The 14,119-nt window shown below is 36.1% G+C and overlaps 1 protein-coding gene across 2 annotated transcripts in view; it reads right to left on the bottom strand.

Annotated features, from left to right (window-relative positions):
* Positions 1-14,119, bottom strand: part of GLRA3 (glycine receptor alpha 3) — a 90,204-nt gene that overhangs the window by 4,555 nt on the left and 71,530 nt on the right. Inside the window, exons 7-9 of one of the 2 annotated variants that reach the window (XM_054823940.1) lie at positions 9,854-10,068; positions 8,090-8,236; positions 2,799-2,918 (exon numbers count right to left, since the gene is read on the bottom strand). In XM_054823940.1, coding sequence (XP_054679915.1) covers positions 2,799-2,918; positions 8,090-8,236; positions 9,854-10,068 — 482 coding nt within the window. The remainder of the gene's footprint in view (positions 1-2,798; positions 2,919-8,089; positions 8,237-9,853; positions 10,069-14,119) is intronic. The other variant, XM_054823941.1, reaches the window with a different exon arrangement.

Genomic DNA, 14,119 nt, shown 5'->3' with positions numbered 1-14,119 from the left:
CATGTATTTCAAGAATGTGGCTTCTGTCTGGAGACATATTCTCTTTACCTGGTTATAGATATTCTCAAGTAATAAAGGAGGTACAAATGCAGGCAAAATGATACATAGACTGTGAAGCCAGGGTCAAATTTGGTTCTGGAATATATTCCAGTGTATTCCTTCACTTGCTCAAGGATAGTCATGTGATTTTCATGGCATTCACAATTTTTTAATACCGATTTCAAATTCAGGATTTCCTATTTCCCATGTCTAATTTAGCCTAGTTGATTTAGGATTCTAGAATTTTATGAAGTGTGACAAAGTATTATGTCTATGTTATTTCTTAAATAAGTATTTTGGAAAAGAATTTCCATGAACACAGTTTAAATCCAAACTTCCAAATTTTTCATTTTGAAAATGCCTGTGACATGTCGAAAATCTGAAAATGTTTTGGAATGGAGCTTTAATTCTAAAAATATTTAAAGTTTCCATTAAATAGTACTTGCTAGAAGAACCATTGTTAATTACTTTGTTTAAAAAAATTCCCATGATGATTATTACCAATATTAGTTGAATAAGTATCTACAAAAGAATGCAGATTAATTACTAAGTTTGAAGTGAACTAGCTGCCAATCAGCACGAGCATCCAGCAGAGCTGTAGTTATCACCCAACTGCAACACTTTTTTCATATGTGTAAATTGAATAAACTTATAGACTAATATAGTTCACTGAAACTACTATACTTCAAATCTGTATTAGAATTCACCTATAAAAACAAAAAGTAACGAAAAATTAACATGAAAGAATAGGAGGAGAAAAAATCACTGACTGACTTCAATATGGAAATGAATAACAGAAATACAAAGTGATAGGATCATTATTTGATGACGTGATAAAATAAAGATCTAATTACTACTATAGTGTTCCTCTCCTGTCAGAAAAGAATGGGAAATAACATCTTTATAGTAGTTGTATTCCAGAAGAGTTGTAGTGTTCTATTCCCGTTAACAGAAGTCACAAATACATGGACTGTGAGAATTTACACTAAATTTGCCATTTAAACACATTCATATGTACAATTCAGGGTTTAAATCTTTTCATGCTTCTCCAGAAAATAATGCTTATGATTGCACAGGCTCAAAAAGATAATAAAATAATTCTTTTGAGTAGCTGCGTTCAGTTGGGTATGTTTTCAGGGCGAGGCACTATATACTAAAACGCTACTGTTTCTGTTCTATCTTACCTGAATTAAGTGATCCCCTAGAATGGTTTTAAAGGCCAGGTCTCTTCTCTGCTCATGTTTTGGCTTGCAGACATCCTGAATTTAGTCTGCAAGCAGGCTGCTTGGAAATGTTCCCTGTTGTTGAGGAAGTGATGCGAAGGTCCTTCTAGGAGTCTAGCATTTCTGCCCGGTGTCGTTGCAATGGTGTCTCCATGAGGGCAGGCAGGGTGGTTGGAGCCTGCCAAATGAGACCTAAGTGCTAGAGCTAATGGATATGCAGGAAAGGACAACTTCCAGAGCATTGTAACATGCCAGGTGCAACCATACTTGGGATACCAGCTGGAATACCCAAAATGTGGTTCTGCAAGTTTCCCAGCAGATTCAGAATGCAGAAAAATCGTTAATTTGGCCTCAGGTTCATATCTGAGGGTGCTCATGCACAGCAGGAAAGATGCAGTTACTGCTATTATTAATATTAACTTTTGAGTGCTTTTTTGAAGGCATTTTTATAAAATGTCAGTGACACCCTGTTTGTTTTTATCAATTGACTTGGCTACAGTCCCTCTTTTTGACTAGAAATATTTCTCATGATGCATGTGTCTGAGTCCACAGCTGTTAAAACCATCTAATGGAAGTACCTTGTATGTCCCAGTTGGTTGAATTTTTTTTAAAAATGTAATATGGAAGCTTTTTTTTTTTTTTTTGGTCTTTTGTGTATTTGTTTAGTGCACCATCACTAAAGAAAAGAAAATGAATGATTTCTTATTGATTTTTGATAAAGCTTTTAAAATCTTATTATGAATGAACTTTAATAAAGGTTCACTATGAATGTGCTTTTCACACACAAGGCTTTGGAATTAACAATTTGAAAGTTATTCTGCATAGAGCTACAAATAAATATTTTATCATCTCTATTAAAATTACTGTAATTAAAGATAGGAAATAAATTTAGATAACATTTTTTATTTAGAAAGTTAGAATTCTTTGGAGGCCTGAAGGAAATAATTTCAATTAGGGTTTTTTCACAGCTGCATTGTTCTACAAAATACTTAGCTACAAAGTATTAGCTGTCAGTTTCTGTGGCTCTATGAATACTCTGTTTTCTATCCATATATTTAATAATACATTTTTCTTGAGGAGTAATATGCATAAGGGTTGAAAATATAGCCTTTTTACTGTAGGTTGTGGTAACAGCTTGAAGGCTTATTTGAAGCCTTGGCTTTGATATTTGAACACTATTTTTTTTACTGTTAATTTTTGAGAAGCAAAGTGTTATTGAATTGTTTTACACTACAAACAGCTTGGTTTTAAATGCTGATCTGTTACTGAGTTCTCCTTGAATTGATGCCACTGTTCCTTTGAGGCAGAAAGGAGAATTTTAGTACTATGTTTTAATCCAGATTTAAACAGATCAAAATGGATTACAAAATTAACAAGACAGGTACCTTTATTAACACTTCACGTCATCACATACAGGTAGCAATGAAGGTATATGGAGTTCACATGGGAAGACATTATTTCAGACAAAAGGACAGGGCCTCTGTTAATGATTGGATATCACATTATGACAAATGGGACATCTTCTTTGTAGTTTACCCTTAAATTTGTACTGTAGATTTGAGGCAAAGTCCCGTCTATAGGTCCTGTACATCTCAAGCCATTGCTATGCTGCAATGATTCACTGATTTCATTTCCATCAAGAACTCCCTCAAAATACTTTCATCAAAATGGATGGGTTGACCAAAAAGAAAACAAAAGAAAAGAGGTGTGATTACCATTAAAGACAATCTAGTTTGCATGTCTATTTTCCTCACTAAAGATACGGTGATCTTTAGATTTTTGAAAATAGAATTAAAAGATTGACTATTCCTGAAAACTAAATATATTAAAAGCTAACATAAAATCAAAGTGTTATTCAGTATATGTACACAGTTAATGTTTTTCCCTGTACAGTGTAAATGCAACTAAGAAAAAGCACTGATCATAGGTATGTTTCAGTACCCGTGTATGACTTCTAATTCTGCCATTTTTCTTCCTTTTGTCTTTTGAAGACTGAAAGGAGTGTAACTGCAAATGAATAATTAATATTCATTCATTCTGAAGGAATGTTTCCATCACATTAGTAATATAACATTTGTGAAATAGTTGTGTTCATTGGCCAGATTTCTTTCTCTGACAGAGACAAAGCACTATGGATCATATACTGACTCCCAAATGAAATCTCAAATTGGGAACCAAAATTCCCCTGTTCTTAGGATTCATTTTGCCATTTATGTAATCATAAAGAAATGAGACCCTTTTTGAAAAATCTCCTATATCTTTTGTGATGCCTGTTGGAAAACAGCAATGAGTCAGTTGCATATTAAATTGCAATAACAGTTTTTATTTAGATTTACACCACAATCCCAGACACTTCAAAATTTTTGTTAATTCTGTGCAAATTGGATTTGGCCTCTGAAAGGAAATTTGCCTTTCAGTTATTTGGAATCATTGAGTGAGGTCCATACCTACAACCATAAAAACGGTAGCCAGAGGGTGCAGTTATACCTAAGAATCGCCTTTGATGCTGCAGTTACTGTTGTCTGGGAAGGGGGGGCTGCAAACGTATTAGATGGTGTAAGAAAGAGGCAGTGACTGTAGGTGGAAAAAGCATAAGGAAAATGGCAAGGATAGATGAGCTTTGGATGCCAAAATGTCTTGATACAGCTGTGTACATGATTACATTTTGTATAACCGTCTAACTTTCCATAAAACTCAGCAGCTCTTATTTTGTTTGTAACACTTGTTTACTGCAGGGGTTCTATCTGAGTTTGATCATACGCTTTTTAAGAGAGATTCCAGTTCTCCTGTGTTATTAATCAGCATTGAGAAGGAATAACCTGTAGTTTTGCTTAAACTTGCAAAAGACTCCGACCTGGGAAAAGCTGCAGATTTGTTTGAGGATGTGTTTAGAGTTAAAATTGAATTCAATTATTTGGACAGAGTCTGAAAAATACAGGAGGAGGGTTGGTAGGTGCAAATACAAGGTACTACATTTAGCCAGGTATAGTCAACTTCACAAACATAAGATGGAAAGTGAACAGCTCTGCAGTAGTTGTGGAAAAAGACCTGGGAGTTATGGAAGGTCACAATCTTGATATGGGTCAATACCATGCTGTTATTAAAAAGGCAAATAGCAAACTGGTTTGGATAAACAAGCATATAACTTGCATGATGTGATTCTTTGGCTGCTCTCAACTGTTACTGGTTAGGTGTCATGTTGCAAACACAGTTTTGAGGAATTATGTGGACTTATTAGGAGAATTTCCAGTGAAGGAGAATGAGAATGAGCAAAAAAAAAAGACTGTACCAACTCAGAATATTTAAAGAAAAGAAGACTGAATGGAAATGTGCAAATGGCTACATAAAGGAATGAAGTAGTCTGTTCTCAGTGCCTCTTCCAGACAAGCCATGAGAGGCCAAAAAAGGCAGAAGTAAGAAACTTTCTAAATCATTGGAACAGATTGCAGGGGAGCTTGTGGAATTTTTATGACTGGGATGAATGAGGTATAACTGATCCTGACTTAGGTCAGGAAAATTGATTCGTTGACCTCCCAAGGCTTTCCAGCACTGAAATTCAACCATATGACCATTACTGGGGTTACTTGGTAAAAGTAAATATTTCTTGTAACAAGCGTGTCTTTTTAATTACAAAGAAAATAGACTTTGGGAATTCTTCAGCTGCCCTATTGCAATTAGATATTATTCATACATGGTCTCTTCTGTCAACATATACCTGAAATGAAACATTTTTCAAAACCATCTATTTTTAGACTTTTGCAACACAGTCAAATCACTAGGAATTTTGCTGTACCCTTGCAGATAAAATGCCAGTACCAAAAAATTCTGTATTCATTGGTTGGAATTCAGCTAGTAGGAAAATCTGATCCTACTAAAATGTCCCAAGACAGCAAGTATATAGGATGAAAAGGTCTAATAAGTTATCCTAAATGCTCTATTTCTCTAATCTATTTGGACATAAGTACTGAATAGAATAGCAATTTTCACTTTGAAAAGAAAGAAGATTTAATGTCCAAGGAGGCCCCTGAAGTTTGTTTTAAATGCAGCCTTTTAACCTAACTTCTTTTCATGTCTTTTGACTTTGTGGTCAAATGAACATTTCTTTATACATGGTAGTTTTGAAAGTCAATTCAATCTAATTCCTGAGAGCCAGTGGCTGTTTGATCTAGTCCGAAGAGATAATAAACACATACAAAACTTTATAATCATGAGCTATGGTAACTGACTTTGAAAAAGACAAGAGAGGAAGGAAACACCAGTTAATTTGACTTATGATACTAGGGCCTGCATTTCATGTTAAAAATTGTGGTGAATAAATAATAACATTTGTGGTAAGGAAGGCTAGTTATTAGCTACTTTCTTTAATCCATAAGACATTTATTATTTGTATACCAGAGGGTTTAGGATGTAATCCAATTTTTTTTGAGAGATGAAATCTCCATGCTGTAATGTTTCAAGTTCTAGTATACTTGTTGGACAAGGAATGGTTTAATAAAACATTGAGAAAAAGAGAAGCAATTAGCTGAGCTGTCTCTGGAGCTTGAGGAGGTGTATTCTCAAAGGTTAACTCTGGCCAGGAGCTCTAGCTCTACATTGAATTGGAGTCAGTCAAGAAACATTCGGTTAAAATAATCTTTTCAGAAAAATGTCTATTTGTCAAAATTATAACCTTGCATGGGAACAAAGCACTTTTTTTCCCTGAGAAAACCTGTCTCATGAAGAAACACACAGATACAGGAAGGAAGGGAAAGCCATCTACCCCCGAATACAGTTAATACCCGCACCTGGGTATGTTATGGAGAAAAGCATTGAAACGCATGTCTTCGTCCTTCAGAATCTAAGGGGAGTACTTGATACTTTGCTATAGACCCTGTAGTCTCTAAGTCGAATCCTCTAATTTTATGAAAACCTAGCAGGCAACCTACCTGAAGTAGAAGACTGTCTAATGAGGTATAAAATTAGAATAAGGACTTTTAAGCGTGAATTAAAAAATACCATGATGCCAAGTGCTCATCCGTCAAAACACTTAAGTCAGTGAAACTATTCATGTGAATACTTTTTTGTTAAGCGGTCTCCTCTTAGAAGTGCTTTGTATATTGTGGATCCTTCCTCACATACCTCTAAGCTGAAATTTGATTGATTGCGATTGCTGAAGAAGTGTCTTTGGTGAGCTTGAAGTCTTGCTAAGAGGTGGCTGGCAAGAGATTTGATTTGATTCCAAGGAAGGAAGGTAATATTACCTGCCAGTTTCTAACCCTGTGGTTATAATAATGAAGTGTATTTAAGGAAGTGAAAAGATATCAGTAAAGTTGAATACGGTAAATTTGCCTGAGATCCAGAAGACACTATAATACATGGTGAAAAATGAATGGACTAAAGTATAGTCACATAATATATCACTCACCGCAGCTGTTTGTACTTGATACATGATGCATTTGTTGTGGCTTACCTGCCCCCTGTCCGGCAATCTGTGTCTGCCCATCCCATTCCCCCCATTCCAAACCTTTAAGCAGCTTTCAGAGAGCTGCCATATTTTAAAAGCAAACACCCTGTCACAAAAATGCTGCTTTCCTCCTGAGTGTCTGAGAAAGCATTTTTTCTGCTACATTCAGTGAAAAGAAGAAACCACATTTTTCACAGGGCCAAATGTTGAGAGCAGGTACATGCAGTCTGAATCGTCGTCTAGGCTACAGTACATGAGTTTCTCTCTGCACCTGGAGAAGTCTAGGACTCAGCAAACAGGAACAGGCAAATGTATGAAAATGTCATTACCATTTGACTGTCCAGCCTGCCTTTTAACACGGAGTCTCGCTAGCAGAGACTGCTTAGGTAGGCTTTACAGCATTACAGATTTTCAATATCTTCTAAGTAGAAGGGAAACAACCTGTAAAATGTCTTCTCCTTGTGATGTAAGAAGTAAATGGAGCTATATCTTCAGGAATGAAAGATGGCTGAACTGAGTCATGTTGCTACAGTCAGACTTTCATCCACTTTAATATTCTAGATAGTGACTGAAAGCCAGTGGAAAGGCTCTGAGTGACATCAGTGGTGGGTACTCATTTACTGAGTAGGTTGGAGAAATATTTACTCAGAAGTAGCAGTTACATATTGTTGTAAGAAATTTTGCTTATTGCTTGATTTAACTGCAGACCTTAGAATTCAAACCTGTAGCCTCAGCTGTTTGACTCTGCACATTGGTAGTGACTTGTTTTACTGGTAGTGTAGATAGCTTCAGCTATAAAACAAATATTAACCACCATTGCTGTATTAAAGTTTCTTACTAGTTGTATGAACAATTTACACTAAATTAACATGACAGAAGGAAAAAACCAAAACTTCTCAGCCGTTTAAAGTAAAACGTCTCTTCTCCCACCAATAATATTAATCAAATAAGTATTTTTTGTATTAAAAAATATTTACATGAAACACAGCTGTTAAGGCTTTGAACTGAATACTAGAATGACATTAACAAACATTATTTGTTGAATCTCAATGTAGTACAAACTGCTGCAAGTACCAGTAACATTCATCCACTGAAGTATAATCTGACTCTTCTAACAGACTGAAATTCATGCCTGTGCAGATGGCTCCCACATGGCCCATGTCTCATTTAAATCCCTCTTAATCCCTCTTTTGAGAATTCAAGTTGGATTTATGCAGTGTATAGTCCTTGTATTGACCCTCTGCCTATAGTGAATTTCATTCTTGGCTGCCATTTTATTTATATTGCCACTTTAAGCTGCAGTATCTTTACCAAATTAACCCTATATCCTGGCATAAATCAATCTCAGACTCTCTTTCAAAGTTGTGAATACTGTTACTTTTACCTTGTTCTTCTTCCTCTTGCGGCGGAATCGCAGAAGTTCTTTATGCTGCCTTGACACAAAGTTTACAGCTGCATACTCCAAAAGTGCAGAAAATACAAAGAGCAGACACACAGCCATCCAGATGTCAATGGCTTTGACATATGACACCTATGGAGAGAATAGAGCAGAAGACTGAATATGTTAAAACCACAGATGTGAAGTTTAGTATTTCATGTCAGAAAGTGTATTAATATCTCCACATCCCAATGCTACTTTTATCAAACAAAATGTAACTTGAAAGCTAGATAATAAGAGGCACTGCAATTCAATCTATAAGGGCTAAATATTATTTGTAAATTTTTTTTTTTCAGAAAATCTGTTTACTGTTTACATCGTTAACAGTTCCTCATAGTGTACTGTGTATTTTATCACAAGCCAAATAATCCACAAGAAGCATATGCTCTTCCTCCCTTTGTCCCACTGAGATCTGTGAATGAAGGAACCAGAGGATAGCTTATAGTGGGACCAGTGGGAATTCCTGTATTGTAATGGATCTGATGTAAAGTTCCTGGAAAAGAAATTAGGTAGAAGGAGGGAGATAGATGAAGAACTCTGATATGTTCATTCGTTGCTAATATAGGCATGGTAAATCAAAGACATAGGTTCAAATTAGTGCTGTAATTTTGACACAGTAGAGGTACTGAAAATCAATTATAGAGTAGATGAACTCATTGCAGTCCTTTATTGCCAAACTCAGCTGCAGGACATAATCTGAACTAGGAAAATAGGGCCTGTTCCTTCTCTGTGTGCAGATTTACAAGAGCTTTGTCATATAAGTCAACATAGCTAGCTTCAGGCCTCAGAAATGTGACAAAAACATCTATAGCTCTCTCTGGTAACCTCTTACATTCTTGCTTTTCTGAGTTTTTATAGCATTCCATTTTCTTATCTGTTGATGCTACATTTGGATGCATTTGAATCCATATACTTGAGGCGCAAAGCACACTCACCTCTGTTAAGGGCATCTGTTTTATGTGGAAAAAAAATAATTAGCCAACCTAAAAATACCATGTTAAAACTAATACAGAAGTAGACTTTGTGTACTTTTATTGTATACATTTTTTTTTCTATTAACTGCAATGGCACACGAGGATGGTCAAGGAATAACCCTTAAAATGAAAATCTTTAAATCAATGACAAGTCAGAAAACTTAAATAGTTAATCATAGAAATAGACTTCAAGATACTTAAATTGTGCGGTGAACCATTCTTTAGACAATTGTTTGGATCTATTTAGCTTCATATTTTTATACATTTTAATGTAAATGTCTTTGTGACTAGTGAGTTAATTCACAATGTAGGCATGTTTTGGGAAAGAAATATCATTGAGAACAGGCTGGAATCTATGACCTTTAGAAATTCAGTCATATTTGCTAGCATCTCATCAGATACTGGGATCTGGAAAAGGACGAGCTAGTCAATTGCTAACAAGCCACATTTATGTACTACTGAATAACATTGCTTTCATCACTTGCTGAGGTTTATGGAATTTAGTAGATATGTGGCTAAATACTTGAGACAGGAGAGAAATAGAATATATTCTCTCTCTATATATATTCTATATAGTGGCTCAAAAAAACCCCTAAATATTTCAAAGTTATTTATCTTCTTTAGAACATGCTTAAATGCTGATAATTAAAATACATATTATAAGGTTGACTGAAGGTGTGTGTTTGCCATGTAGCATTATGACTAATGCAGTACAAACAAAGGACATTCTACCTACCTTTGGAAGAGATGCTCGTGAACCTGAACTTTGTGTTGTCATGGTCAGTACAGTCGTGATGCCTAAAGCCACTCTGGCTGGAGCTGCATCCATATTGATCCAAAATGACACCCAGGAGAGAATGACGATCAAGAGACTCGGTATGTACATCTGGATGAGATAGTAACCCATCTGCCTCTCAAGGTGAAATCGGACTTCAATACATGTAAACTTTCCTTTTTATAACAAAGAAGAAATATTCAATAGAAATAGAATGTTCTTGACTGTCAACATCTTGTACACCCTCTAAAGAATTTGCACTCCGTCAAATATATATGTTAACTAATGAAAGATGAATGTTTTGATTTCTCTTCAGTGATTTTTAATATGTACAGTCCCCATTATAACAGGAGTATCTACCAGAAAGAAAGTGGACAGAAAAACTGAAAATTTAAGAATTCGATAAGCTGTGGAACTCTTCTTTCCTTATAAAAACAAAGAGATGACTGAAACACAAATCATTATGACATAGGAAAGTTCCTCTGTGCAGTCACAGTTGTTATCCCACATATTGTTTGGAAACACTGTTGTATGCAAAGAAAAGGCTTGGTCTCCCATTATGCAAAATCTCCTTTATCTTTTGGTTCAATTTTAAGATAAAATTTATGGGTTTTTAATCCAATGAATTTGGGAAAAATATAGTAAGATCTGAGTGAGTTATCCATAGGAGATTCTGCTAAATCTCTGCCTTTATCCCCGTTCAAACTGTTCCAGCTCAAAAGTACAATGACTGATATTCAATCAGAAATAGAGGACTTGAGATTAGGCAACTGAGGGAAGCTGATTAAATTGCTTAATTTTTCCAGATACTGAACATCATGCAACTTTCGCTAATTTAACAAAACCAGAACAAAAAAATCTATTGTTTGCTCATAGAGATGCCATAAGCCCATTTTTTTCTCTTATCCAGATTGTTTGGTTTTGTTTTTTTTTTTAATTTGTAAAACTGTAGATTATTTCAAAGATCTTGACTTGGTCTCATTACGTTTTCTAATTCTGCTCAATGCTTATATTAGTCACATGCGAATGATGCTGAAGGCAATGCTGTTACTATAAATAGTGTATACATGAAATAGTTTCTCATAGCAAGAAATATACAGATTTTTATTGGAATAAAAGCATTTCCTAGTTCTAAATTTAACATGGAAAGCTATGTAGTTAGCTATTTCTTAAGTGGTATGAAGTTTTTTGGTTATGTTTTCCAGTAGTTTTTGATAGATATTTTGCTAATCCATTTTTATTTGCCAAAATGCCATTTTATAGCAAATTGTTGCACATTAATAGTGCTTTAATATTTATATTAACAAAATTGATGTAATTGACTTATTTATGAATTTACCCTGTACTAATTTAATGTATTGTGTATTATGCTGTAACAATAGTGTTAGGCATACAGAAATGAGTTTCAGATAAAGCCAAACTGCAATGGTTTTATTCTAGACATATTAAGTACTTGGCAATATCTTCTGAACTTCATTATTTTCATGATAGTTCTCTTAACAGGCCATTTGTTCTTTCTACGACGTCATAGTAAATGTGATTGTATGAAATTTTTATTCTACTGAGGAACTAAAAAAACATATTTAGAAAGATGATAGTTATCATGATATATCTCAGGAATTTTATGTCTGCTGGCTCAGTTATTAGTTCCATTCCTAATTGCTGGTGTTTTCTGAATCCTACCTACAGTCCTGAAATCTGTGTCCCAAATCCTGACTCAACCATCTGCTGCCCCAGCTTCAAAACTGATTTCTGCTTCAATCAAGGAATTAAGTCCTGGTTTAACAAAGTAAATGAGAATTTTGGTGTTTACTTTAGAAAAGGCCAGGATTTCCCCCCATGTTCTCTTCCAGGATCTTCAAAAGGTTACATGATACATTCTGTTACTCAGCAGTTCAGCACATCCCACATAACTAGAAGTTCTGCTCTGACTGGCCTTTGTCAGAATCATATTCTTACTTCAAGCTGGTCCTTACCCTGAAGATTTCTTTTTTGTGACACTTGTTCTGTTAATTCAGCAGCCTTGGACAGCAGTGATCTCTCTCATATATCACCATACAACATGGTGGTAAGGAGTGACAGAAATGCATCAACCAAATCCTTGTCTCTTGCAAAGCCATTTTATTTGGCGTCACATCAGCAAGAATTACAGTTCAACACGCAACATTTTCTTCTCATAGGGTCCTATATTCTTCTTTCAAAACAACTTAGGAAGAAAAATTAAGAGTATCAGAATGGGTCATATATGCATAACTGGAGTGTGAATGAGCGTTGGCTATTACTTGTGCGTTGTTTTTTTTCTCCAGAGAAAGGTGGGATAAGAGATCTGAGTCTCTTTCCTGAGTACTCAGGTGGGCTGGAATTATTACAGAGATCTCAGCACAAAGATACTGTTGTCCTAAACAAGGAGCAATAAATAATATATTAGCTCTGATGTGGATTATTTTTATGTAGTTGCAAGTTTGCTTTCTGAACTAAGGAGAAACAGAGGAATAGCTGTGGACAACAGAACCCTAACAAAATGAAAGAGGTTGTGAATGAAAGGAATGCAAATGTAATATATTGTAACCACAGAAAAGGAGAGAAAAGAGATGGGATTATGAAGAGGCCAGAACTAGGACTAAGTGATGTGTCAGAGGAATTATATGGAATGATTTTTTTACTTAGTTTTGTATTTTTGTAAACATCACTGGCCAAGGTAAAAAAAACCCAAACCAAAAAAACTTGAAAAAAAGAAAGTGAAGTGTGTCTTAAAGTGGAAAAATATCTTTGCTTAACTCCACAGAATGTGTGACTTAACTCCTGCTTTCGTCTTAGGCCCAGTGAGTTTATGGACATGCCAGTTATATGTCCACTGTTTCCCAGTCAAGACCACTGTGTTCCTCATCTGCTCTGTTCCAGTGTAGCACTGAAAAATAGACTTAATATGTGGCAACTCCCCAGGGAGACTGGTGGCAACCCACATCGACACTTCTCTCTGTTACTCCACTGCTGACTATCGGCTTTGTCTCCAGTGGAAGACAGCACAGGAGAAAGGCAGCAGCTGGAAGTCAGTCTCGGCACTGCTGTTGCAGCACTTGCTGGTCCAATTGCAGAAGGGTTGATGTTATTTTTTGCCCTTCGTGTCCGAGATCAGAACCACCTGCATAAACTTGGCTAATGAAGCAGAATGGAAAAAAACCATTTGCACTAGCAGATGTGAGCTTCAGCTAGGAGGCAGCCAGCAGAGGTTGTGCTGTTGTTTCCCAGCTGAAGCCAGCATCCAGCTGTCGGCCCTATTTCTCTCCTGTATTCCATTTCAAATTCAAAGCCAGGTTAGCTGTGGTTTAATCTATTTGACTGGATGCTTGAATGGAACAGAAGAGACATACCCATGAAGTCATCTCAGCTGGGGAAGGAGATAGACAAGGAGCTAAAAGCATTGTTCTAATAATTCATTTGCGGTACATAAAAGGTAAGCTCTCATTCATTCTGACAGGCACTGTAAATGTCACAGAGAGTGGCTAGGAGGAGTATATGAAACCTTTGTGGTATCGTGGTTTTGCTGAACAAATTTAGGCATGATGCTAGTTTCAGACCAGAGCTAAATACAGATATGCACACAATCCATACAAGGGACAGGTTTTTGTAATGCAAAAGAAAGAACAGCTATTGTGGGCTTCCTAAAGGTTAAGCAATTTTGCCTGAAACAGAGGTAATGTTTTTTGTGTTTGTAAGTCTAGCCTAGCCAGAGATTCAAGTGTAATAAGGGCACCAAAAGTGCTGCCTTGCTGAATGCTGTACCTATGCAAATGAGGTGAACGTACTGGTAAACAGGCACGTGATGGTGCATTTTTCTCTCTTACACACGTTCTTTGCTAACAGTGTCAGATCTGCTGGGTGGCATGATTTCCATGCAGTGACCACACTGAAGCCAATATATAGTGGAAAAATGTATATTCCAGTCAGTCTATATGATTTTTCTTTCCCCTAGAAAGTATAAGTGACTTTTCTTGGGAGTCAGTGTCTAGGTCACATATTCTTTTCTTGGTTGTTTCTGCTGTGGCCAACTGTGAATAACCTGAGAAGAGCAATTTTCTACCTTAGCACACCTTCACACTGCACAGCACAGCCACCTCGGACCATGGCAGGTGCTGTTTAAGCAGTGGGTTATGCAGGCAGCAGTATGCCTATGTGATCAAAAGGCACTGGGGAAATCAAGCTTAAGTAGCAGCTTTTAGGCCATAA

Source organism: Grus americana, chromosome 4 (genome assembly GCF_028858705.1).
Source record: "Grus americana isolate bGruAme1 chromosome 4, bGruAme1.mat, whole genome shotgun sequence".
NCBI classification, from domain to species: Eukaryota; Metazoa; Chordata; class Aves; order Gruiformes; family Gruidae; genus Grus; species Grus americana.
The sequence above is the reverse complement of the archived record's forward strand: the minus strand, read 5'-3'. Positions and strand labels throughout refer to the sequence as shown.